The sequence below is a fragment of the Lycium barbarum genome, chromosome 4 (genome assembly GCF_019175385.1).
Source record: "Lycium barbarum isolate Lr01 chromosome 4, ASM1917538v2, whole genome shotgun sequence".
NCBI classification, from domain to species: domain Eukaryota; kingdom Viridiplantae; phylum Streptophyta; class Magnoliopsida; order Solanales; family Solanaceae; genus Lycium; species Lycium barbarum.
This window is the reverse complement of record NC_083340.1, coordinates 144,022,602-144,050,176: the sequence shown is the minus strand read 5'-3', so window position 1 is coordinate 144,050,176 and position 27,575 is coordinate 144,022,602. Positions and strand designations below refer to the sequence as shown.

The 27,575-nt window shown below is 32.3% G+C and overlaps 1 protein-coding gene and 1 long non-coding RNA gene across 3 annotated transcripts; one reads left to right on the top strand and one right to left on the bottom strand.

The window, feature by feature from the left end:
* Positions 1-1,186: 1,186 nt before the first annotated feature.
* On the top strand, positions 1,187-7,699 carry LOC132636791 (uncharacterized). 2 transcript variants are annotated; one of them, XR_009581416.1, is made up of 2 exons: positions 1,187-2,093; positions 7,189-7,699. It is a non-coding gene; the product is annotated as an uncharacterized LOC132636791 (long non-coding RNA). The 2 variants fall into 2 exon arrangements; XR_009581415.1 differs by lacking the exon at positions 7,189-7,699 and adding an exon at positions 6,424-6,677.
* Positions 6,211-10,581, bottom strand: LOC132636790 (proline-rich receptor-like protein kinase PERK1). The gene is made up of 8 exons (XM_060353811.1): positions 10,107-10,581; positions 8,445-8,936; positions 8,242-8,328; positions 8,090-8,160; positions 7,814-7,890; positions 7,398-7,545; positions 7,148-7,309; positions 6,211-6,688 (listed from the first exon to the last, which is right to left on the bottom strand). The coding sequence occupies exons 1-8, from the start codon at positions 10,405-10,407 to the stop codon at positions 6,359-6,361; spliced, it is 1,668 nt and encodes a 555-aa protein (XP_060209794.1). The 5' UTR covers positions 10,408-10,581; the 3' UTR covers positions 6,211-6,358.
* Between the last annotated feature and the right edge of the window lie 16,994 nt (positions 10,582-27,575).

Sequence of the window (27,575 nt, the reverse complement as noted above, 5' to 3'; positions counted from 1 at the left end):
CGACTCTGTGATCTATAGTTCACACGGAGCCAACTTCACCGTTGCTCCAAGGCTCCGCTACATAAGATCTTTTGTCTATCCAAGGCAATTATTAACCGTGTTACACAATCACTTTAAAAAAATAAGTAGCTGGACAAAATATTCTTGTGTGGTTCAACTACACAACCACTTTACTTATAACAAAAAAAATGCTAAAAAAAAATAAATCAGTTCAGACCCTAATCACTGAAAGATACCTTCGATTTCAAATTGTTTCTGCTTCATTCTATAACTAACATAGTTCTGTCATTCAGAAAAGGGATTCAGATAACAAAGAAAATGAAATGGCCCAACAGAAAACCCATTTTCATTGGGCCTTGGGAAATTTTAGCCCAATCCAAGAATGTGATAGACCTGATGGTTTGTTGTTGATAAGTTTTTGAAAAAGCAGCAGCTCAACCCAAACAACAATAATAGGAAATGTAGCACAAATCCGCCCTGCAGAATTTATAAAACCAAGAAGTGACATACAAATCCATATCAAAATTTAGATGGACTTATTAACTCATATACTTCAAATTCTACCATTTTTTTCTGATTGGGGTTCAAACCTCCAAACCCAAAGAGCAAAATCAGGCGCTCAACCAACAAGCCAAGCACCATTTAGTGTCAAGGGTGTCATTTCTTTCAATATACCCTTTTATGCATAGTATTAATATATTATATGTTTAGCAAAAACTTTCCAACAAGCCAAGCACCATTTAGTGTCAAGGGTGTCATTTCTTTCAATATACCCTTTTATGCATAGTATTAATATATTATATGTTTAGCAAAAACTTTCCAACAAGCCAAGCACCATTTAGTGTCAAGGGTGTCATTTCTTTCAATATACCCTTTTATGCATAGTATTAATATATATGTTTAGCAAAAACTTTCCGATGAAGCGATGTGGCTTGACACGCCTTTGTTAAACTTGAGTCCGCTCCTGCCGCATAGCTAATACGTATATAAGTTATGAGAAAATGTATTATTTTGTGCAGGACAAAAGATAGAGTAACTAATAAATACTCCCTCCGTTCCAAAAAGATTGTCTTAGTTTGACTTGACACGGAATCCAAGAAATAAAGGAAAAGTTTTAAAATGTGTTGTCCAAAATAAGCCTTAGATATTTGAATGGCGGTAAATTATCTGATAAAATTAATTTTTTTATAAATATAGAAATGTGTCAATATTTTTCGGATAAACTAATAAGAAAAGTAAGACAATTTGTTTTGGGACGGAAGGAGTAATAACTAAAGCTCATAAATAATCTTTACATAAAATAATACATATATTCCATCATAACTAATCTTTACATTATTAATACATGCATAACCCTGACCACCTACCGAACAACCCCGAGTGTATAAAATATTGAGAAAATTACACTTTATGATAATTGAAGCAACAATGCTATCAAAATTGACCTACTTTTTAAATTCTTACAAAAATGATCCAAACTTTTCTCTTTCTGCTCTCTCTCTTTGCCTCTATATATGTTTATATATGTTGATATAAATGTCTGTATATGTCTATAAATATTTATATATTTTAGATTATTTTTTATAATGTAAATTTTGAGCTTTCTTTTTTAATGTAAATGATCAACTTATATATTTGTGAAATTTTCCCTAAAATTAAAGGCCAGATACTCATATAAAACGACAAAAAATAAAGGGTTGCCATAATGGTATCCAGCTATTTAAGCCATAAAATTAGGATTAAAAAATCACCGGCCACGGCTTACTAGATTGCTGTTTCCGTGTACGCAATGCAGCATCTTCCATTCCCTTTCATTCATTTTCATTTCACTTCCCCTGGGAGAACTTAAAACCATTTTTCAATTTTCATTCCACCGACACCATAAAGTTCTGTTATTCCCTTTACCTCTCCATATCCGAGAGAGGGGAAAATACGTCGAGGAAATAGAAAAGAATATGCAGAGGATACGAGATCAACGGTCAAGATCATCAAGAAACATAACAATTCATGGGTTAGCACAATCTGGTGATGTTGTTGCATTCAAAAAGTTGCTTGATGAGAACCCTTCTCTTCTCAATGAACGCAACCCTGTTGTACGATCTCTATCTCTTTCCCTCTCTGGCTTTATATATTACTATTTTCTTTGTTCCAAATTATCTGCGGTGACTTCTAAAAATATATATCTCAGATTATTTGTCGTTTTCAAATTAGAAGTTCAATACAAAATTAATTACTCCCACCGTCTCAAACAAGATATCTCGTAAAGTTATATTATTTCTAAATATATAAATGTGTATCTTTTTGGGATAAGCTAATAAGAAAGCGAAAGTAATATTTTTTTGGGACGGAAGGGGTATATTTTTCCCATTTCGCGTTATTGTTGTTGAAGGCTATAAACTCCTCAATTATGAATAATGTTATAATTGTTCAAATATCAATGTAGGGTAAAATTGTTTAAGAAAAGCCCTTCTAATTAATGTGTCTTAAGGGCTGTGTAATCAGATAATTTGAGAGGGAAGGAGTATTTCTTTATGTTTTTATACTCGTGCAAGAAGTGCTATATGTACGAAAGCTTTCTAGGCTCTTGCATTTCCATAAATGGTAGCAGGGGCTGATGTACCAAGAGCCCAGGGTGTTCAAGTGAACGCTCGGATAAAAAATTATAGTGTATATTTAAAATAAATTTTATGTGTTTATATACATTTATTAATTTTTAAACACCCTAAACATATATTACAGTGTATATTTAGGTTCAATTATTTTTTCGAACACCTTGAGTGAAAATCTTGAATCCGTCACTGAATGGTAATGTTTTCATAGATAGAACCATAAAGGTGCCCGTGTGGAGGTGCCCAAGATGGCCCGAACACCATGATTATCGAAAAAAAAAAAGCATTTGTAGGTTTCATCATCTGTAACCCTCCACCATCTGTCGGCGGTGGTGGAGTTGATGTTGGTGGTGGGGTCGGAGTTGTTGTTGGTCGAGGTGATGGGGTGGTTGTTGGTGGTGGAGAGGTTGCTGGTGGGGTTGGGGTGGCCGGAGGTGGAGCTTGTGGAGTTGACGGCGGCGGAGAAGTAGAATTACTTGGCGGTGATTTTAGGAGAAGGTGCGGTTGGAGTTGACATTTTCAGGCGACCCTTCTATATATAGAGAGAGAGAGAGACAAACACAGAAATAAATGCGAACACTATAAAGAATTGGTTAGAACTTAAAACTTTGTTAGGAAGAATTGTGATTTTTTGTGAAGTTTTGTATAGCTTTTTGTTTCTCCGTAAGGAATTTTGCGAACATCTCCGACCCATTGCACCATTTTTTACACTAAAAAAAAATATTCCGTTTATATTCTTCTCTCTTTTATATTATATTTTCTTTTACTTAAATTTTATTTTTATAAAAAAATCCTTTTTTTTTTCTTTTTTACATATTCATCCCATGTAATTCATAATCCTTTGTTATATAATCATTTAATATAATATAAAATTACTTTATACCATAAAATTTCAAATAATATAAATTATAAGCAAATATTATACGTTATACATATTAATGGATAATTCAAATAAAAGTGAAATCATTGATAAAATATAATTAAATAAATACTATTACATTAAGGTAGAATTTATGTTAATTTCTACATAAATATTCAACTTTCATGATTAGTACATTGCTCCCATAAATGCTCTACTAATGCATTGAAACTAAAAGAATTTAAAGAAGAAAATAAAATTTTATTGTCGAATTTAGATTCTATTGGTGATCCAAATATTCGTGAATTTATTCGACAAGAACAAAAAGGAATAATGGATAAAAGAAGTCAACAATTTCAACAGATACAACCACAACAATCCTCTGTCCTATACACTTAATATTTTAATGATATTAGTGGATCTGGGAATGACCTACCAGAGTACTAAATTATTGTTATAATTTTCTAAATCATTATGTTGTTTAATGTATTTTTAATTTTAATGTATTGAACATTGTTATGTTATTGATCATTGTGTTGTTATTAAACATTATGTTATAATTGTGTTATATATTCGAAATTATTATGTTATTGAACATTGTGTTATTTATTAACAACATATTATATTTTATATTTGCACTTTTCATTTTTGTGATGGTTATATTTTTTAATACAATTATAACTTATAATAAAATTAACTTACAATTTTATATAAAATAATAAATACGAAAATTAATTTACAAAACTTACACTCCATAATTAAGATGTAAAATTAATATTATAATATATTACATAAAAAATAATTCGGTATATTAGGAATCTAAATGTAAAAATTAAAATTTATAATATGTTAAATTAAAAGTGTTATATAATAATAAAAAAAAATGAATAGTAATGGTGCAATGAATAGTGTTGCACCAAATTTGGTGCAACACTATTCATGCACCAAAATAGTGTAAAAAATAATGCAAGGTTGGAGCTCCAAAATACCATTTTTTACACCAAAATAGCATTTGGTGTAAAAAATGATACAAGGTCGGAGATGGCCGGAGAGAGAAGAAAGAGAAAACAGACTGTTAGTGTGTATAGTAGTAGTAGTCGTTAGGAATAAAAGAGGGAAGAAGAAAAGAAGTATTAAAAGGAGATATTTATTTATTTATTCTCTAAATCTAAATAAATTATACTTTTTCTTTAACAGCTCTACATTTTGGATTTGCTTTTCCTTTGTTTCTTTTTTTCAGTCTTACTGGTTTTAAATCGAGCAAAAGAGAGATTTGGCTTTGTAATTTATTACAAATATTATTTTAATTACATAATTTTATTTAAGATCGTCTTTGTCATGCTTTCTCTTCTCTCTGTCTATCAAGGTAGGATTAAAGTTTGCGTATACTTTATTCTTTTCGGACCCTAATTATGAATTACACTGGATATGTTGTTGTTGCTATAATTTTTTATTTAAGATAGTGATGAATATAAACTTACTAAGAAAATTTAAAATATGAAAAACCAATTAAACACGAGAAAAGATCGAGAGGATTTGACATGGAGTAGTGTCTATACATAAAATACTTTTTTCTATTTACACGGTGTAATTTCTGTGCAGAGTGTCAATTAACTATCTTTGGATAAGAGTAGTAAGTAGGAAAAAATGACACAGAATATTTGTAATAAAACACAGGAAATCTCTGTAAAGCCATTTCATTTCCTGTTTTATTTATAGTTAGTTATATCAATCTTCTTTAAGCAGAAATCATATAATTATATACCTTTTATATTGGATAATAAAATTAAATCTTCCATAAATAAGTTGATGCTTATGAACTTATTATGGTAAAAAAAATAGTCCAATTGCAATCAAACTAGATTTAAGGCGCATTTGATGGCTTAATGTATTAACTTTCTAACAATGTGTTTGTATGTTCACATGGTCGCCGGCCGGCATAGAAGGATAATTGGATAAGTCTGTAACTTATAACACCTCTAGCACGCGCATTCAGTTTCTCTCAGTGCAATTTAATAATATATTACCATTAGTAACATATTATTAACATTAATATTACAATTCGTGTATTTTAATCTCCCTATATTTTATATATAGTCAAACCCCTCTATCATGGCAACATTTGTCCGAAAATTTCATGACCTTATAGTAAGGTGTTGTTATATATGTATAATCTCATTTAGCTGTTATAACTAAAAGTACCAAAAAAATATTTTTCTCTACTTTTGATATTATAAAATAAAATAAAATACTTGTTAATTTTAAAATCTCAATTACTTTTCATCTTTCATTAATTAAATACTGAAAATACTAATAAGTTACTAATAAATTCATAATTAGTTGTATTATACCAATAAAGATTTAAAAGCTAAGGAACAAACGCATTTAAAATTAATTGAAAACTTAAACATTTCAAGTTTGACATAAGAATTTTACGATTGTAGGTTGTTACATAAATCCCGGTCTCTTAGTGATAATATAACACTTGAATTGATTTTGAAATTTCGCAAGACTAAATCAGATTACTATGAGAAATATAATTTTTATCATTTTAGATATTCGTACATGATACTATTTATTATGTGTATGATATTAATGATGATCAACATAAATTTTTAATATTTTATGTGTCAAATGACCATTAAGAAATAGAGTAAAAGAAAACAGTACAACTCATCCCTCTGTTGTAAAAGCCATTATGCATACAATGAAGAACTTTTCTCATTTAAAAAAATAAAAAAATAAAAAAATAAAACCTGGAAAAGAAACCCTGTATATTGAAAGAGTAAACGACCCTTCACATCTTAAAGAGCTAGGTTGAAAGATTATACAGAAAAATGGAGTTCTTTGCACCCTTACTTCATCAAAAAAAAAAAAGGAGTTCTTTGCACTAAGAATTCCAATCGAAGCCTTTACTTCCACTGAATCCTCTGCTATCTTTCTTCATCCTACCAGCTTCCATTTCCCTCGTATGTTGGCCTTCGCTACTTGATCCAGACGGGTGTAGCCCAGATTCACTTGTCAGATTACTGGACTGATCAATACTGTTATATTCTTGACTTGTCGGTAGTGCTATCATCCTGAATTTCTTCATGTCTTCGTTGTATTGGAGTGCACCGTAATCTGAACTTGTATATGAACTGTATACTGTGCTGTGTCCAGGTATAATCCCGTCATTAAGATCGGATAACGAGACATCTCCTTCTAAAGCTTTGAGAACCTGCTCAATAATTCGGTATAAATTTAAGCTAGGGGATATTATGTCTAAGTTTGCAATCTACATTTTGACTAAAACATCACACCCCTAGAGTAGGGTCCGGAATCATTTTCCGGACCCTGCTAATGCGGGAAGCTTTGTGCATCGAACTGCCTGCATGAATAACTAAATCCTGCATTACTAACACCTGTATAACTAATCCCTTCATTACTAATACCTGAATAACTAATCCCTTCATTACTAATACCTGCAACCGCAACCAAACTACCCCTTACAGTTTTAATCAGTAGAAAATAGCAAGAGTAGAAAGTTGAGTGTGTGTGGAACTTCTAAACATCATTTTCAATATTTCTCACTTGTACAAGGTTGCAGCTTATCTTAACTCGAAACTTCCTCAATGTTTTACTTTTAATGTCTATTCACTACAAATAAAATAATCTTCCATGCAAAATGGAATTTCACCTGAGTCATTTTTGGTCGGCGCTTCGCTGAATGACGGACAGAAGCAGCACAACAAGCAACCATGCGAGCCATCTCGTTATGGTTATAATCATTACCTAGCCGACGATCAACAAGGGCATCAAACTTTTCATCTTCTAAAGCTTGTGTGAGCAATGGCCGTGCCTGAAACAAACAGAATATAAATCAAAACTGTAGAACTAGCGGAGGGAAATTAAAGACGGGCCCACACGTCTGCATAATTACTACTCACCCAGTCCACCAAACTATTTTCTATGTATGACTGATTGGAATCAACAGGCCGACATCCAGTTATCAACTCGAGAAGCATTACACCAAAGGAGAATACATCTGATTTATCCGTAAGTTTTCCTGAAGACGCATATTCTGGAGCCAAATACCTAGGATTGGCAATAACGAAGAAACACGTCAAGTCTACCTGATGATCAAATGGAAAAGAAGCAGCAAACCAAAATAATAGCAAGCAAATGTATATTTTTGTATATTAATTGTTATATACAAATAATATACATATCTCATACATAATTATATGTATATTTTTTGGGCGAGCAACCAAATGTGTAAAAAGCCCGGTTTTTAATCAGGAATATCAATAACAAGGTTAAGAAAAGGAAGTAACTAATTATGACACAAGAATCCAAGTCTTGCCCAAAAGTTCCCATCACTCTGGTGGAGACATGAGTATTAACATCAGAAGTTAGCTTAGCAAGTCCAAAATCAGCAACCTGAGAAAACAAAAAAGCTTCGTTGAGGATACAAGTATTTACTAGATAAGTACAACTGAATTCAGCTTCTGATGGAAACCATTATGTATAATTTACAAAAGCTACTTATAAAAGGGTTTGGAAAACCACCGCAAATGATTCAAAAATCACACAAACAAAATGCTACATATTCTTAAATCGACATGCAAAAGACTGTTACCTTGGCCTCAAAATTGAAGTCGATGAGTATGTTAGCCGCCTTGATATCACGATGAATGATTTTAGGTTGACCTGTGAGAGAAAACGATTCATTTCACATACATGATTTATTAACCATGGAAATCAAGAATAAGAAAGAGAGAAAAAACGTACAGTCTTCATGCAGATATGCCAGTCCTTTAGCAGACCCTACAGCAATCTTTAGTCGCATTGGCCAATCCAATGGAGGCCTTCCCTTTCCTGAGAAATTCCAAGTATTAAGAATTCGGATTAGTAGACAGATCAGCATGTTCAGGGCAAAGGCGGATCCAGGATTCGAAGCTTTTTCTACGAGAGAGGGAGTAAATTAGATTTACCGTGTAAATGAAATTCCAAAGTATTGTTTGGAACAAACTCATAAACGAGCAATCTTTGAGCACCAGTAATGCAGTATCCAACGAGAGACACAAGATGCTTGTGATGTACTCGGCTAATAATCTCAACTTCAGCCTGAAATTCACGTTCACCTTGTCCGCTCCCAGCCTTAAGCTGTTTAACTGCAACCTCTTTCCCATTAGGAAGGACTCCTTTGTGCACATATCCAAAACCACCTTGTCCCAGAAGGTTAGCATCTGAGAAGCCATCAGTTGCCTGAACCAATTCCTCGTACGTGAATGTGCTCTGTGATAAGAAACCTAAGGACACGACAGGCCCAACTTCGGACCCAGAATAGTTTGAAGATGCTCCACTGCTGTTCATGTAAGATGGAGGCTGAAGAGGTAACGGTTTAAGCGGAATTGTAACAAGATGATCTGCTGGAGGTGGAGCAATTTGCTGCCAATGTTGCATAGGCCCACCATACTGGTCAGCTGACAAACAGTATCAACATTAGTCATAATCATTGCATATGGAGGGTCTCACCAACATGACAACATCAAGCGACATTCACTTTCACGTACAAAGAAAACAGATACTATCACGTTTAACAAAAAAAATTTATTGACCAATAAGTTGAAGGACAACCGCAGATACTTTTAGTTGAACAAATTTCGGATGACAGTGACAAATTGTCATAAGGCTCTCAAAACACCCAATGGCTTATACATGACCTCTCTGTAACAACCATTTTCTCAGTAGGGCCGATCTTCCATGTAATATTTATTATAATATGTTCTCTATAATAATATTACGTTATAGTAGCCAAAAAATATCAGAACAAACGAATGATGTTACGTAGAGGTTTGCTAATATCTCAGACACCCATCAAGCAGTTGGCCTATTATTAACAAAATTACGATATTTCAAGCTCATCACTTTTTATCACAGCTAATTATCTGATAATTGATACTAAACCCCACAAAGCCTTTTTACAATAAAACTAGATGGTCAAAAAAAGTCAACAACCACGTGTTCATGATCAACCAGAACTAAAATTGTACATAATGGATGATAAAATTTTGTCATAATGCAAAATTCTGTAAATATTCACAGGAAAAGCTATCCACAGAGATTGGTATGGAGGAAAATATTTCTCAAAAATTGCTTTCCAATTTTGTTGGTTTTGGAAATTATTTCTCTAGGAAAACAAGTCCTTAAAAATGAGGAAAATGACTTCTCTAATAGAGTAATAGTACATTTTGCATGAAAAATATTTCCTTCGTACCAAACACACCCTTAAAGCTTGAATCTTTATGCATTTCAACAGAAAATGCCCAAAAAAGGTACTGAATAGTCCAGGCTCCAGAACAAGTATATTTGATGAATTAAAAAAATGTGTAAGAGATAATTAAAATGAAAATAAAACAATATCTTACCTTTGACCCCTAGAAAAATAGCCATTATTATAGAAGTTTCAAATTCCACAGGCTGGAATTTGAAACTCCACTTGAAAAGTGGCTGTTTATGAATTTTACCCGAAAAAGATACTCAACTGTCCAGGCTCCAGAACAAGTATATTGATGAATCAAAAAAAAAAAAAAAAGTGTAACAGATGACTAAAACCAAATTCGGCTGAAAAAATACAAACAAGATGATGTTACCTTTGACTCCTTGTGGTGGTGGAACATAGTAATCTTGATGATTTCTCCTCTTATTCTTCTTCTTGTAAAATACAAACAACAAACTCAACACTAACAGTATTATAACAACAACAATAACAATTCCCACAACTGCCCCTGCCGATATTCCCGATGATGACCCTCCACCAACTGCCCCTGTCGATATTCCCGATGATGACCATCCATCAACTGACCCTGGCGATATTCCCGATGGTGACCCTCCACCATCTGCCACTGTCGATATTCCACTTGGAGAAGGGGAAGGTGCCGGCCCCTGGGCCATTTTCCAGCGACCCTTCTATATATATATATATATCTATATATATACACACCACAGAAATGAATGTGAACACTACAAAGAATTGGTTAAAACTTAAAAACTTTATAATAATGTGTTGGTATGTTCACATGGTGCCCGGCCGGCATACAAGAATTACTACTTTACTTCCTATATATTTTTATACTATATAAGCATGAGGTGGGGTGGTTTCATCGTCAAAAGTGGACCTCATTCTAAAAAAAATCAACATTAAAAAAAAAATAAACCCCACCACCTCCAAACTCATATTTAAAAAAAAAAAGTGAACTTCATATTAAAAAAATCAAGTAATATAAAAAAAATGTGAATCCCGTATTAAAAAAAATAATAATAATAAAAAAAATGTGCATCCCGTATTAAAATATTAAACAATATTTATATAATTCCCAAAGTATCCCTATTAAGTCATAATAGTGGATTCATTGTCACATGCGTATCAATCCATTAGTGGAAGCAAATGAAATTATTGTGCAGCAAAAAACTGATTTTTTCAAAAACGCGTTGTATTTGAGGTATTTTTGTCGGTAGCGGAAGACTTTGTTTTGCACCTCGCCTTACGCTTGACCTCCATTCTTTATATTTAAACAAATAAAAAACTTTTCTCCAACTTCAATTAATTAAGAACAAGTTTATTTTTTCAGAAATGCGTTGTATTTGAGGTCATTTGCACCTCATCTTACGTTTGACCTCCATTCTTTATATTTAAACAAATAAAAAACTTTTCTCCAACTTCAAGAACAAGTTTATTTTTTCAGAAACGCGCTGTATTTGAGATCATTTTCGTCGGTAACGAAAGACTCTGTTTTACACCTCACCTTACGTTTGACCTCCATTCTTTATATTTAAGCAAATAAAAAACTTTTCTCCAACTTCAATTAATTAAGAACAATTTAAAGGACAAAGTAGAACTAAAATAAACAAAATCCCAATAAAAGTTGTCAAAAAACAATCTTTTTTAACAAAGATCCAACCATTGATATTAGAAATGAAAAGGGACCGATGGGTTTCAAGAATAAACTAAAAGGCAACTGAAAGGCCATAAAAGAAACGAAAATGGAACTCGCTTTGCACGCAAAAATCTTTCTTTAACAAGTTTTTAATTTCTCCTCTTTGGTTGCTGATTCTTGAGTTTATTATTATGTTCAATTTTAATCGATAGGCATAGAGATAATGAGTAGTAAAATGATTTTTTTTTTTTGAGAGGATACGGGGTAGATTTTCCCTTTGGGTATTTTTGCTGATGTTGTTGAATTAGGTGCTATGGGGGTTATAATGGTTGAAGATGTAATGACATATTCTTGAAGCTTTTGGTGGGTTTAGTGTGTTCTTTTATGGTCTTGATGTAGCAGTTTATGCATTTGAAGGTATAGGAATGGTATTGCCTTTGGAAGCTAAGATAAAAGATAAAGAAAAATTTGGGAAATTTTTGGGATTATCAAGGGGTTAATATCTTTAATGTATGGTGCTTTTGGTGTGTTTGGGATATTTTGCTTTTGGTGAAGAGACAAAGGACAGAATTACTACTAATCTTAGACAAGGATGGCTTAGTGGTTTGGTTTGAAATTTGTCTTTGCATAAATTTGTTTTCCACTTTTCCACTGATAATAAATCCAGTACATGAAATAGTGGAAAGAAGATTTTGTGAAGGGAGATACTGTGTTTGGCCAAGATGGATTGTGGTTTTGATAGTGACATTTGTGATCAAAATTTTCCTCTTTAATAAATGTTTTTTTGCAGATTTCTACTTGTCCCATTTGAAGCCATTGAGAAGTCATTTTTGTCTATAACGGAAGACTTTGTTTTGCACCCCACCTTACGTTTGACTTTCATTCTTTATATTTAAACAAATAAAAAACTTTTCTCCAACTTCAATTAATTAAGAACAAATTTATTTTTTCAGAAACGCGCTGTATTTGAGGTCATTTTTGTCAGTAACGGAAGACTCTGTTTTGCACCTCATCTTACGTTTGACCTCCATTCTTTATATTTATATATTATTTATTTAGTTAGTTAGTGTACCTAATAATTAGCGAATTGAAGTTAAACTCCCAACTTTATCATAAAAATCAAACTCTCCATCCATCTTCCAACAATAAATACTCTTCCCTTCATCAAGTGTGTAACATAACATAAAAATAAAATTCAAACGTACATGCACAAAGCTAAGTCAACGTAAAATCTTACTTGCATTCGGATATCAAACTATAATAATCTATCATGGTCAAGTTTTAAATTGAATATGAGAATGTATAGTAATTAACTATAATCTAGTTATAAGAGTGTATGTTAAGATATGTGGCATTTAATTACCGGTATGATGTGTATATTAGATAAATGCTTAATACATCAATAGTACGTTAAACTTGTCAACTAATTTTATTTTAACACTCAAACTATGCTTTGTTCCAATTGAGCACCTAAACTCGTAATTATAAAGTGTTTCTATTAAATGTTTTTGGTTCAAATTTTAATTTTTTTGCGCATGTTATCAAGTGCCTATACGTAAATAAGTTAATGACTTAAAACTTGTCACCTGTTTTAATTACATGCATTACCTTTAATAAGACGTAAAACGTCACGTGTTCTAACTGAGGTTGATGTGTATAATCAAAGGAGATAACGTGTATATATATATATATGCCACTTGAGAACATGCACACTTTTTTTTTTTTTCAAATATTGAACTGAAAGTGTCTAATATGACCACTTTATCGTATGTTCAGATGCTCAATTGAAACAAACCATAATTCGAGTATCTACATAAAATTTAATGACAATTTAAATGGATTGTCGATATATCAGGTCGTTGATAAATAATATGTTTTCAATTCGAGAATATTCTCATATTTAAGTACTTATTGCTTCCTCCATCTCATCGTTTTAATATTTTTTCTAGTAACCCTACAATTACGGGCTAAAAATGTTAATCTATTTCTTGTTGTTTTCATTATATATAAGTGTTGTGGGGGTACGAACATAGCTGCCCCTACTTGCACAATGAGCTTCACAAATTGTACACGCATTGAATGCTTGTATCATGAGCTATATAACTTGTACACTTTATCCAATTATTTTTATATCCCACGTAAACGTATGTCATAGTACTTAATATTTATTCCCTTCTCATGTAAAAATATATGCACTTCAAATTTAATTCTCCGACACATTTATTTCCTCCGTGCACTTTTACTTGTTCGCTTTTGACTTTTCGTATTCTAGCTGAATATTTATTCTCTTCTCATGTATAGACATATGCAGTTCAATTTTAATTCTCCTACACAAATTTATTTCGTCCGTGCACTTTAATATGTTCACTTTTGATTTTTCACATTCTTTAAGAATTAATAAATCCCACGTGGATATATGCTATAGTACAGAATATTTATTCTCTTCTCATGTATACACGTATGCACTTCTATTTTAATTTCTGACACATTTATTTCCTCCGCGCACTTTTACTTGTTCACTTTTGACTATTCACGTTTTTACTGAATATTTATTTTCTTCCCATGAGCTTCACAAATTGTACACGCAATGAATGCTTGTACCATGAGCTATATAACTTGTACACTTTATTCAACTATTTTTATATCCCACGAAGACATATGTCATAGTACTTAATATTTATTCCCTTTTCATGTATAGACATATGCACTTCAAATTTTAATTCTCCTACACAAATTTATTTCGTTCGTGCACTTTAATATGTTCACTTTTGAATTTTCACATTCTTTAAGAATTAATAAATTCCATGTGGATATATGTCATAGTATTGAATATTTATTCTCTTCTCATGTATACACGTGTGCACTTCTATTTTAATCAGGGGCGGAGCCAAGTGTAGTTGAGGGGGTTCATCCCTCGGCAGAAAATTACAGTGTATATTGAAGGTTAAAATTATTTTTTATGTATATATGATAGGTGTTGAACCCTCTTAGCTTCTTGTATATTTACCTCTTTATATTTTTGAACCCCCTTACTGAAAATCCTAGCTCCGCCACTGATTTTAATTCTCCGAGACATTTATTTCCTCCGTGCACTTTTACTTGTTCACTTTTGACTTTTCACGTTTTTGCTGAATATTTATTTTCTTCCCATGAGCTTCACAAATTGTACACGCAATGAATGCTTGTACCATGAGCTATATAACTTGTACACTTTATCCAACTATTTTTATATCCCACGTAGATATATGTCATAGTACTTAATATTTATTTCCTTCTCATATATAGACGTATGCACTTCAAATTTTAATTTTTCTACTCAAATTTATTTCGTTCGTGCACTTGAATATGTTCACTTTTGACTTTTTCACATTCTTTAAGAATTAATAAATCTCACGTGGATATATATCATAGTACTGAATATTTATTCTCTTCTCATGTATACACGTGTGCACTTCTATTTTAATTCTCCGACACATATTTATTTCCTCTGTGCACTTTACTGGTTTACTTTTGACTTTTCACGTTTTAACTGAATATTTATTTTCTTCCCATATTTTCATTTCTAATATTTATAAGTGGCTTGGGGGCACGAACACAGTTGCCGAAACTTGTACCAAAAAGCTTAACAAATTATACACGCAATGAATACTTGCACCATAAGCTATATAACTTGTACACTTTACCCAACTATTTTTTAATCCCACGTGGACATTTCTAATATGTCATAGTACTTAATATTTATTCCATAGACGTATGCACTTCAATTTTAATTCTCCGACACATTTATTTCCTCCGTACACTTTTACTTGTTCACTCTTGACTTTTCGCGTTCTTGAAAAATATAACATGTGTGTGTCCAAATTACTTGTTCATTTATAAAACCAAAATAAAATTAATACTTTCTAATAAATATTCTTGAAAATAGTTTATTGGAGAGAGACTATGACAAATGTCTAAGTGGGATAAAAAAGTAGTTGGTTAAAGTGTGCAATTTATATAACTTTTGGTACAAATTTGTATTGCTATTGTTCATCCTCTTTTCACGTTTAAAGTATTAAGAAAGAAGAAAAACATGTTTTCCTTCTTTGTCAATACTTTACTTATCTTACTCTCCTTTGCATTCTCTAATTATTGTTTCTTTACATTTATAAAATGTATTACTTTATATTTTCATTTCAGAATTAAAATTTGGTGATTTACGATATAACATATCACATTTCTAATATGTCATAATACTTAATATTTATTCCATAGACGTATGCACTTCAATTTTAATTATTCGACACATTTATTTCCTCATATTTTTTATTAATTTAATAAAAATATTTTATTAGTTTTGCTTTTAAAAAATCCAATATATACAACAATGGTTTTTATGTTTGGATCTGAACAGTTAATTGATTGAGATGGATATCAACTTATCGGTATACATATAAGATATTAAACAATTTAAAAGAAAAAATCCAAAATCAAAATATTAATTTTCCCTCACCTTCTTATTAATTTTCTTTTTCACATTGATGAACAACTTTCATTGTCATGACTATGACAAATTTTTAAAAATTATTTACAAAATACAAACCTTAAAGACAAGCTAATTAAAGTGAATAAACATGTTCGGCCCGTGTATCGCACGGGCATATATGATTAGTATAGAAATAAATGGTACTATCATTAAAATTGACCTTAGAAAAAAAGATGAAGTTGTCTGGCAAGACCTAATGAATCCATGAGGGAAAGCAGATATAGAAGATTTCCACCAATCATAATTTTGGTCAAAATCTTGTCATTAGTTTTTGTCTTAGGAAACCATATGATCGACACCGTGATTATAGGAACTTTGATTATAATATATTCTAAATGCAACCTGTTCCCCTCCTACATATACCATTGATGTATAATCTGATACCTATTGGCCTATTACTCGCAGAGGCTAGTTCATAATTTGAAATTTATCAATAGTAGCTATTCCGGGCTTGTTATTTAATCCCTAAGCAGGAAGGAATACGTTGATAATTCTTTAAATTTGTGACTGTATTTTATTTACATATTTAAATTATAATATGTTTTAATTGAGCAGCTAAACATATACTATATGAGATACCTCTTGCTCAAATTTTGACAAAAGTTATGTGCATCAAGCGCCCCATTATGTAGATAAATTAATCAATTTAAACTAAATCACTTCCTTTAGTTATACACATATAATTCAACTAGAACATGCCTGAGGGTTTGCGGTTTATTGAGACTAATGCATATAATTAAATGAGACAACATATTTTAAGTGGTTAATTTATTTATGTAACGGGCGCTTGAGAACAACAACAACAACAACATACCTAGTGTGATCCCATAAGTTGGGTATGGGGAGGGTGTGATGTACGCAGACCTTACATCTATCTTTATCGGGTAGAGAGGTTGTCTCCGATAGACCCTCGGTTCAAAAGAAATATAGTCAATGCATGATTACAAGAGAAATAAGACAACAAAATATTAAGATACAAAACAAATGGAGCAACACATAGTAGTACACACATAAGGATAATGATCTACGGGATACCAAAATACTACTACTGAGAAAAGGAGAAGAAAAGATGGAAAGGCTAGCCCCCAACCTCTCTCACACACATCGCGATAAAACTCAAATACCTACTAACCTTCTATCCTAATCATCGACCTTCAAATCTTCCTATCTAAGGTCATTTCCTCAATCAGCTGAAGTTGTGCCATATCCTGTCTAATTACCTCCCCCAGTTCTTCTTCGGCCGACCTCTACCTCTCCTAACTCCTGTGACCGCCAATCTCTCACTCCTCCTAATTGGCGCATCCTCACACCTCCTCTTCACATGCCCGAACCATCTCAATCTTGCTTTTCTCATCTTGTCTGCCACATAGGCCACTCTGACCTTATCCGGTATAGCTTCATTTCTAATCATATCTCTCTGAGTATGACCACACATCCATCTGAGCATCCACATCTCCGCTACCTTCATCTTCTGAATGTGAACATCCTTGACTGGCCAGCATTCTGCCTCATTCAACAATACTGGTCTAATCAGCACTCTGTAGAACTTACCTTTCAGCCTAGGCGACACCTTCTTATCACAAAGCACCCCGGAGACTGTCACGATCCATTTTCATTAAGTCATGCGGGCACCTACCTTTCCTACCTCGGTAAGCGAACCCTTATCCCAACAATCATAAAAATGTAAATAAAGCGAAAGAAGATAGACTAACGCAAGTCTAGCGATAATAATATAAAGAAAATGCGAAAGTAAATAAAATCCACCCTAGTATCTGGTCTGGTCATACAAGAGCATCTAATTAAATACTATAAGTCTGAATAATAGCATTACATAAATAGTCTAAAAAATTATGTCTCGGGATGGAATTAAAGACATAATAAAAGGAAGAGTCTTCGGGCAGCGAACGTCCTCATGCTCACCCTGAAGAGACTTGGATCAGCAATCCTCGAATATTAGCCACGAGGAGTAGAAATAGATCTCACCTGGTACTTTGCATTCTTAAAAGAATGCAGCAAATACTGGTCAGTACAAACAACAAGTACTGGTAGGTATCATAGGCTGACTAAGACTAGCTAACGTATATAAAGACTACAAAGCAAGATAAACACGTAAACCAACAAAGTACAAATCAACACGAATCCATATCCATGGTACAATTATCACCTATGTTATAACATCTAAACCCAACTGTGCCAAGTCTCAGTATAATCAATCTGAACCAGTACATCACAATCATCACCTATGTTATAGCATCTAAGCCCAACTGTGCCAAGTCTCAGTATAATCAATCCGAACTAGTACATCACAACCATATCACAACAATCATCACCTATGTTATAGCATCTAAGCCCAACTGTGCCAAGTCTCAGTATAATCATTCCGAACCAGTATATCATAGCTGTATCACAACATATCATAGGAAACCAAAAGGTACAATGTAATGCAATAATGTATATATGATGAATGCAATGCATATGCACCGTACACATGTACTCCGATGATGAACCATCACATCTCGGCAACACAATTCATGGGGGACCCGCGAAGTCCATGTACCACTCGCTCCAGAAAGTGACCTTGGATCACGAGCATTCTCTCGATCCCGGCAAGAAACCTCGGGCATCATACACTCATTCGTTGCTGGTAAGAAACCTCGGGAAACGTACATTCAGTCATTCCCAACAAGAAACCTCGGGCAACGTGCACTCAGTCCGCTCCGGTAAATGACCTCGGATCACGGACTCTCATCTTTATTTTATGCTCTCCGGCAGAAACCTCGAATGTTACACTCTCTCACTTATCATCATTAATACCATGACCATGCAATATCAATGAATCATGAAAATGAGTATGAATATGATGCAATGTAATATCAACAAACAATTCAATCCCAAACAGTACCACATAGAGCACACAAGTAATATCAGTAATAAGGCTACACAATAAGCGACAATGAAATCACAATCTCATCTCAATACCAATAAAGTAAAGTACCGCAATATCATAGTCATGATATATCACTAGTCACAATTTTCCAATGTCTCAACGTGGCAACGAGCCAATAAGTAAATAGAACAAGATAAGTAAATCACCACGATAGGGTGGCTAGCCCCTAAATCATACAACAAGGCCCAACCTAAGACAATATCCAACCCAACTTCATACCCGAAGGTTTATATGCATTCTCCGACAATATCATCTAGACAAATGTTTCGCTAATCGAAGTCTCACCATAAGATAAACCATAACTTACCTGGAGAGCCGAACAACAAAGTCTCTAATAATCAAACCTTAGTCTTTCCCATCCTTTGAGCCTCGAGATAATGGAAGTCTAAACATACCCGAATCATGAAAGTAGAATCAAGAAGAAACATCATTCAAACCTTACTTCTATTCAAGACCCAAATCCTAAGCTATGAAATGGGGTTTATGAACTAGAAAGATGGAATAAGGAATCTATAGGTCTCAACATGAAACTAATGTTCTAGGTGATCAATTCCCATCAATTTTAAGCTAGAAGAACTAACAAGTCACTTAAATTGGGATTCTAGGCAAAACCCCCAAATTTGGGTATGAACCCTAACTTTTAATTTCATAAATTAGTCACTTATTAGGAAGGAATCATGCAATAATAGATACTAATCATCAAATCCATGCTTAATGAAGCTAACCCAATCAATAATTCAAGGTTTTATAGCCTAGAACAAAGAACCCACAAACCCTCTTTTAATCCTCAAGTTCTTAAAGAAACTAACATATTTTATGGATCTCCTATGATGATTAATGGAATATGGAATGGTAATGAAGATGGAAGGACTTACCACAATGATACTCCCCCAAGAAATGCTCCCAAAAGCTCTATTTTCGGAGTGAGTAATGAATGAAAGGGTTAGGGCTTTTAATATAAAAACTGGTTTGTCAGCTGCTATAGCGGTCAAACCACTGCTATAGCGGTCACCTCACCGCTCCGCTCACCAGACACCTGAAACTTCTAGTGTCTTTCAAACTTGGAATCAACAACCGAAACCATCCCGGAACCTCCAAGACACAAATCAAATATGCAGATATACATAAAAAGTGCGCTACGAACGTACTCGTGGCCTCGGAATTCCCATCGATGTCTCGTTGACCAAGTCAACCCCGATACCTCAAAATTAACTTTCCAACCCAAGTCCCAAAATACACCTGAGTGCATTGGGAATCGAACCGAATATACGCACAAGTTCTAAAAGACCATCCGGACCTCTCGGAATCGACGGATTACCGAAAAAGGTCCGTTTAACTAAAAGTCAACTATGAGTCAACCCTTTTTTGCTTTAAGCCCAAATTTCCACAAAATCGCCCAAATCATATCCAAAAACCTTAGAAAGCATGTCAACGGTCCCCTCGGGTCAAATGTGAGCTAACAAAGCTCGGGAAAGGGTCAAAAGCATAAAAAAAAAACAATAACGGCCAAACGGGTCATTACAGAGGCGAGCCTCCATTTCATCCACCCTGCTTCAATACGGTTTGCGACATTATCGTCAATCTCCCCGTTTCCTTATATTATGGACCCAAGTTACTTGAAACTTCCGCTTGAGAACATGCTCATAATTTTTTTTTTTAAAATTGAACTGAAATTGTCTAATAGAAACACATTCTAACGTATTGTGCAGGTGCTTAACATGAACGGACAATAGTTTGAGTGTTTTAAAGAAATATACCGGCAAGTTTAAGGAGTTGTTGCTCTATTCAATCCCCCCTCCTCTAAACCCTAATTCATTTATAAGTATTATGTTCATAACTTATTATATGTACGTATCTAGTAAATATATCAACACATGTATGATCTGAGCTAAAACTATTAAATTCTACTGCCGATTAATTGTTATTTCCTTAACGATTTAACCAGCTACCTTACTAACAAAACACTTCATACACTATTTACGAGTTTAAATTTTTATAATTATTGTAACGAATGTTTAATTGTTAAAATAATTTTACTGATTGTATGACAATTTGAGGAAGTTTTATTTTGAATTATTTAGGCTTAGTTGGCTGTACACGTGGTCTCACCTAAGATTCTTCGTCTAAAAAAGAGCAATCTGGTGCACAAAACATTTCACTGCTTTGACGGTTCGACTCTGTGACCTATAGGTCACACAGAGTCAACCTTACCGTTGCTCCAAGGCTCCGCTACATAAGATCCTTTGTCTATCAAAGACAATTATTAACTATGTTACACAATCATTATGAAAAAAGTAGCTGGACAAAATATTCTTGTGTGATTCAACTACACAACCACTTTACATATAACAAAAACAAAATGCTAAAAAAAAAAATCAATTCAGACTCTAATCACTGAAAGATACCTTGGATTTCAAATTGTTTCTGCTTCATTCTATAACTCAGTTCTGTCATTCAGATAAGGGATTCAGATAACAAGAAAAATGAAATGGCCCAACAGAAAACCCATTTTCATTGGGCCTTGGGAAATTTTAGCCCAATCCAAGAATGTGATAGACCTGATCGTTTGTTGTTGATAAGTTTTTAAAAAAGCAGCAGCTCAACCCAAACAACAATAATAGGAAATGTAGCACAAATCCGCCCTACAGAATTTATAAAACCAAGTGACATACAAATCTATATCAAAACGAGCAAACTAGCCCGTGCGCGGCATGGGGTTCAACATGATTAATTTAGTTTTCTACTTTAGTTAATTTTTATGGTTTGTATATTTTGCAAAGGATACTGCGATTCTCCTTAGTGAGTCTCTATTTTTTTTTTCCCTTCCTCTTATTTCCCCCCCTTAATTTCTCAATTGTTGTTAAAATTTATCTTATTTTGGTTATCTCCTCCTCTTTTTATATTTAACAAGTTGACAATTCAAATATCTTACATGTTAAGTTTATAATCACAAGATTCAAAGAATATTTTATTATATTACTAGACGGCCTACGGGCCCAACACTTTAGATTATAGTGCATCTATGTGTATGTAGTTGTCTTTGAATAGTGATTATATATATATATATATATTATGTTCAAAACACGATTAATATAACATTGTAGTTTGTGCTCCATATCTAAAATTTTATTATATTAATGTTTGCTACGAATACAAAATCGGCAAATTTATTAATATTTTTTAAAAGAGAAGACTTGTTTAAAACGAAACTATTTTTTTTCTCTTTGAGATAAAACAATAGCAATATTTAAGCATCAGTTGATACTTTCAATTTTAATTCGATTAATTTAAAGGTGTAAAATACTTATTATTTTTTATCAAATTTTGATTTGGATAATTATAATTCAAATTATTAAATTAATTTTACATGTTTAAAACGAAACAAAGTAGAAATTAATTTTCTATTTAAACGAAGAAATACTATTTTTTAATTTTTGGTAAATATTCTCGGTTTAGCTCATTTTACTTGTCATGTTGTCTTTTGCATGGTTTTTTAAGAAAACGTCAATTATAATTATAATTTGACTAATTTACCTTATTCATTATTTGATCTCCATTTGATATTTTTTTTACGACATTAATCTCTTTTCACATTTATTAGAGTAAGAATAAAAATAAAAAAAGTAATTAAGTTCTATCTTATTTTAAAATATAAATATTTTAAATATATTTATTTTAGTGAACATAACAAATAAATGACATGGCGGAATAGCAAATACAACAATTTAATATCTAGATTAGATCTCAGGCTAATATAAAAAAAGAAAGAAAACTGTATGGTTTGACTACTTAACTTTTTGAAGAAAAGCAATTTCATTTGCTCCCACTAATGAATTGATACGCACGTGGCAATGAATCCATCATTATTGACTTAATGAGATACTTTGGAAATTACATGAATATTGTTTGATTTTTTAATAAGGAGCGCACTTTTTTTTTTTACATTATTAATTTGCACTATTTTTATGCATATATATATATATATATACTATGTTCAAAACACGATTAATATAACATTGTAGTTTGTACTCCGTATATAAAACTTTAGTATATTAGTGTTTACTACAAATACAAAGTCTGCACTTTTTTTTTGACATTATTTTTTTAATATGAGGTTCACTTTTTTTTTTTTGTTTTGATATTGCTTGATTTTGTTAATATGGGATCCACTTTTTTTTACAATGAGTTTGGAGATGGTGGGTTCCACTTTTTTTTATTTTTTTTTATTTTTTATATTGCTTGATGTTGTTTAGTATGAGGTCCACCCTTTATGGGGTGCACTTTTTTTGGGACATTATTAGTTTGTACTATTTTTATGCATATAATATATATATACATATACTATATTCAAAACACGATTAATATAACATTGTAGTTTGTGCTCCGTATTTAAAACTTTATTATATTTCTACTATTAAGAAGAGAGCACATTTTTTTTTGACATTATTAATTTACACTATTTTTTTAATATTAGTTGTTGTTTAATATATATGGGGCCCACAGTTTTTTTTTTTATATTAGTTGTTGTTTAATATATATGGGTGGGGCATATACTATGTTCAAAACACGATTAATATAACATTGTAGTTTGTACTCCGTATCTAAAACTTTAGTATATTAGTGTTTACTACGAATACAAAGTCTGCACTTTTTTTTGACATTATTTTTTTTTAATATGGGGTTCATTTTTTTTTTTTTTGATATTGCTTGATTTTGTTAATACGGGATCCAATTTTTTTTTCAGTGAGTTTGGAGATGGTGGGTTCTACCCCTTTTTTTTATATATATATATATATATATATATTACTTGATGTTGTTTAGTATGAGGTCCACCATTTATGGGGTGCACTTTTTTTTTTTGACATTATTAGTCTGTACTATTTTTATACATATAATATATATACATATACTATGTTCAAAACACGATTAATATAACATTGTAGTTTGTGCTCCGTAGGTAAAACTTTATTATATTAGTGTTTGCTACGAATACAAAGCCAACACTTTTTTTTTAACATTATATTTTTTTTAATATGGGGTTCCATTTTTTTTTTTTTATCTATTGTTTGATTTTGTCAATATGGGATAATATGTTAAAAACACGATTAATATAATATTGTAGTTTGTGCTCCGTATTTAAAACTTTATTATATTAGTGTTTGCTACGAATACGCACGTGACAATGAATCCTTCATTATTGACTTAATGAGATACTTTGAAAATTACATGAATATTGTTTGATTTTTTAATACGGGGTACACTTTTTTTTTTTACATTATTAATTTGCACTATATATATATATATATATATATATATATATATATTAGAATTATGGGGCCCACAATTTTTTTTTGCACTTTTTCTTTTTGATATTATTTTTTTTAATATGGGATTCATTTTTTTTTTATATATTGCTTGATTTTGTTAATATGGGATACTATGTTCAAAACACGATTAATATAATATTGTACTTTGTGCTCCGTATTTAAAATTTTATTATTATATATATATATTAGAATTATGGGGCCCACAATATTTTTTTTTGCACTTTTTTTTTTTTGACATTGTTTGTTTTTTTAAATGGGATTCACTTTTTTTTATATATATATATCGCTTGATTTTATCAATATGGGATACTATGTTCAAAACACGATTAATATAACATTGTAGTTTGTGTTCCGTATTTTAAACTTTATTATATTAGTGTTTGCTACGAATACGCACGTGACAATGAATCCATCATTATTGACTTAATGAGATACTTTGAAAATTAGATGAATATTGTTTGATTTTTTAATATAGGGTGCACTTTATTCATTTTTTTTTATTTTTTTATATATCGCTTGATTTTGTCAATATGGGATACTATGTTCAAAACACGATTAATATAACATTGTAGTTTATGCTCCGTATTTAAAACTTTATTATATTAGTATTTGTTACGAATACGCACGTGACAATGAATCCATCATTATTGACTTAATGAGGTACTTTGGAAATTACATGAATATTATTTGATTTTTTTAATATGGGGTGCACTCTTTTTTTTGGACATTATTAATTTACACTATTTTTTTAATATTAGTTCTTGTTTAATATATATGGGGCATACATTTTTTTTATATTAGTTGTTGTTTTTAATATATATGGGTGGGCCCATATATATATATTAGAATTAGAATTATGGGGCCCATAATTTATTTTTATATTAGTTGTTGTTTTTAATATATATGGGTGGGGGCCCACACTTTTTTTTTTTATTAAATTGGAAACGGACGACGAGAAAGTGAGCCCCAACCGGCTCTTCTTGATAGTAGAAATACACATTTTTAATTTAGAACCACAAGATTTGAAAGTCTATTTTTATTTCTTAAACGTCTTGTCTAGTCAAGTATAGACACTTAAATTGAGACAGATGGAGTATATGCCAAATGAAGGAAATAAAAGGATAATTAAGACACTGTGGACCTGTGGGGACTTAAAAAGTAAACACACAAGAGGTAGAATTAATATTAAACTTCTGAAATGTACACATGTTAGTCCTTGCTTAGAGTGCAATTTTAGTTGCTTATTGTTGTTGTGTTTGTCCACCTTGGGCGTTTATATATAATAAGAAAAATATAGAATAGAAAAATAGACATATATTTTTAGTGATGTGGCCAAGTAATGTGGGACGAAGAGAGTACTTCATTTATTAATTCTTAAAGAATGTGAAAAGTCAAGTATGATAATGTGGCCAAGTAATATGGGACGAAGGGAGTATTTCATTTATTAATTCTTAAAGAACGTGAAAAGTCAAGTAACGTGGCTAAGTAATATGAGACGGAGGGAGTAATTCATTTATTAATCCTTAAAGAATGTGAAAAGTCAAAAGTGAATAAGTAAAATTGCATGGAGAAAATAAATATGTGTCGAAGAATTAAAATTGAAGTGCATACATGTATACATGAGAAGAGAATAATTATTCAGCAAGAACGTGAAAAGTAAAAAGTGAACAAGTAAAAGTGCACGGAGGAAATAAATATATATGTGTCGGAGAATTAAAATTGAAGTACATATGTGCATACATGAGAATAAAATAAATATTCAGTACTATGACTACTTCATTTATCAATCTCTAAAGAACGTGAAAAGTCAAAAGTAAACAAGTAAAAGTGCACGAAGGAAATAAATATGTGTCGGAGAATTAAAATTGAAGTGCATACATGTAACACCTCGTGCATTCGGGCTAAGATTTGTCTCATAAGACGGAGGTATAATGAACCCAATTTGAGTAGTGTATAAATGGTGTTTAAAACCCAATCAAGACATGAGAAGAGTCTTTGGGCAAAGCAAAGTTAAAAACCACTCTACGGGGCATGTTAGCAAGTGAGTTTATAGAAGGTCTTACTTCCAACGACCATAACCCCATTATTAATTTGGAATTTGGGAAAACTTCCTTGATGAAAGTTGTAGCCCTTTGAAATAGCTTTGCAACGGTATATTACGGGTCTTGAACAGAGTTATGTACAAAGAGTTATGCCCATTTTACTAAACAATGTTCTGTCGATTTACGGTGGAAACATACGGACCGTAAAAATTATACGGTGGAACATACGGACAGTAAAAATTATACGGGCCGTATATTCCAGTCGTAAAATTGGTCCAGAAAGTCCAAATCACTGGAATGGTTTTACGGTATGATATACGGTCCGTACAAATTATACGGGACGTAAAATGGGGCGTAAAATGGGTCCGAAAGTAATTTTAAAACTTCGTTCTAAGGCTTTTTCACTTCATTCTTCACACCCCCAAGCCCTAGAACGACCTTCTATTCTCTCCCATCATCAAGAACATTAAGGTAAGCCTATTCTAATCATTCCAAGTCAATCCTAAAATATATCCTTGTAATTTAAGCAAGAAATCATTGTTCATAAACTAGGGTTTTCAAGAAAACCCATCTTAAGGTTCAAGAACCAAGATTTTGGAAATCTTCTTCAAGTTCAAATCTTTAATTCAAATTTGGAGCATTACCAGGTATGTAGATTTACTATCTACGTGTGGGAACGTCATTGTTCTTCCTCACGCCTCATAATCCATAAAATTATGATTCTCTACTAAAAACTAGGGTTTTTATACCATGCTCATGATAACCCTAGGTCCATGTCCATGATTATATTATGTATGAATTGTTATAATTCCATCAGGCACGTTACCACCTTATACCCTGGCAAGGTATAGGGGCTCTGTTGGTCCGGCGAGATACCAGACTCCACGTATCCACGTGGTGATATCATGTGTCGGTTTATGAAATGCTCTCCCTACTTATCATGTTTTACTTATGTTATATATATATATATATATATATATGTACTCATGCTCATGTTCATGTCCGGGTTTTCAGTTTCAGTTCTTATCATGTTATTCCATGTCCCATGTTGTTTCTTTCAGTTGCTTTACATACCGGTACATTCAATGTATTGACGTCCCCTTTTATTGCCCGGGGGCCTGCATTTTACGATGCAGGTACGGATTTACAGGACGACGCCTCTGCTTATTAGGATCTGCGCGTACCAGCTTATTGGTGAGCCCCATCTCATTCGGGGTTTAGGAATTATCTTTCTTTATCTAGTTTTGCATCTAAAGGTATGCTGGGGGGCCTTGTCCCAACAAGTATGTTACGTGTTTTTGAGACCCATGTTAGAGGTTTCATAGACAAAACAAGTGTCATGTT

What these genes read in the sequence shown, in the direction of transcription:
- LOC132636790 (XM_060353811.1), bottom strand. Translation starts at nt 10,407, where the DNA reads ATGGCCCAGGGGCCGGCACCTTCCCCTTCTCCAAGTGGAATATCGACA. An exon ending in GGCATATCTGCATGAAGACT is followed by an intron (nt 8,161 to 8,241) that starts GTACGTTTTTTC and finishes TTTCTCTCACAG; the next exon opens with GTCAACCTAAAATCATTCAT. An exon ending in AAAATAGTTTGGTGGACTGG is followed by an intron (nt 7,310 to 7,397) that starts GTGAGTAGTAAT and finishes TGTTTGTTTCAG; the next exon opens with GCACGGCCATTGCTCACACA.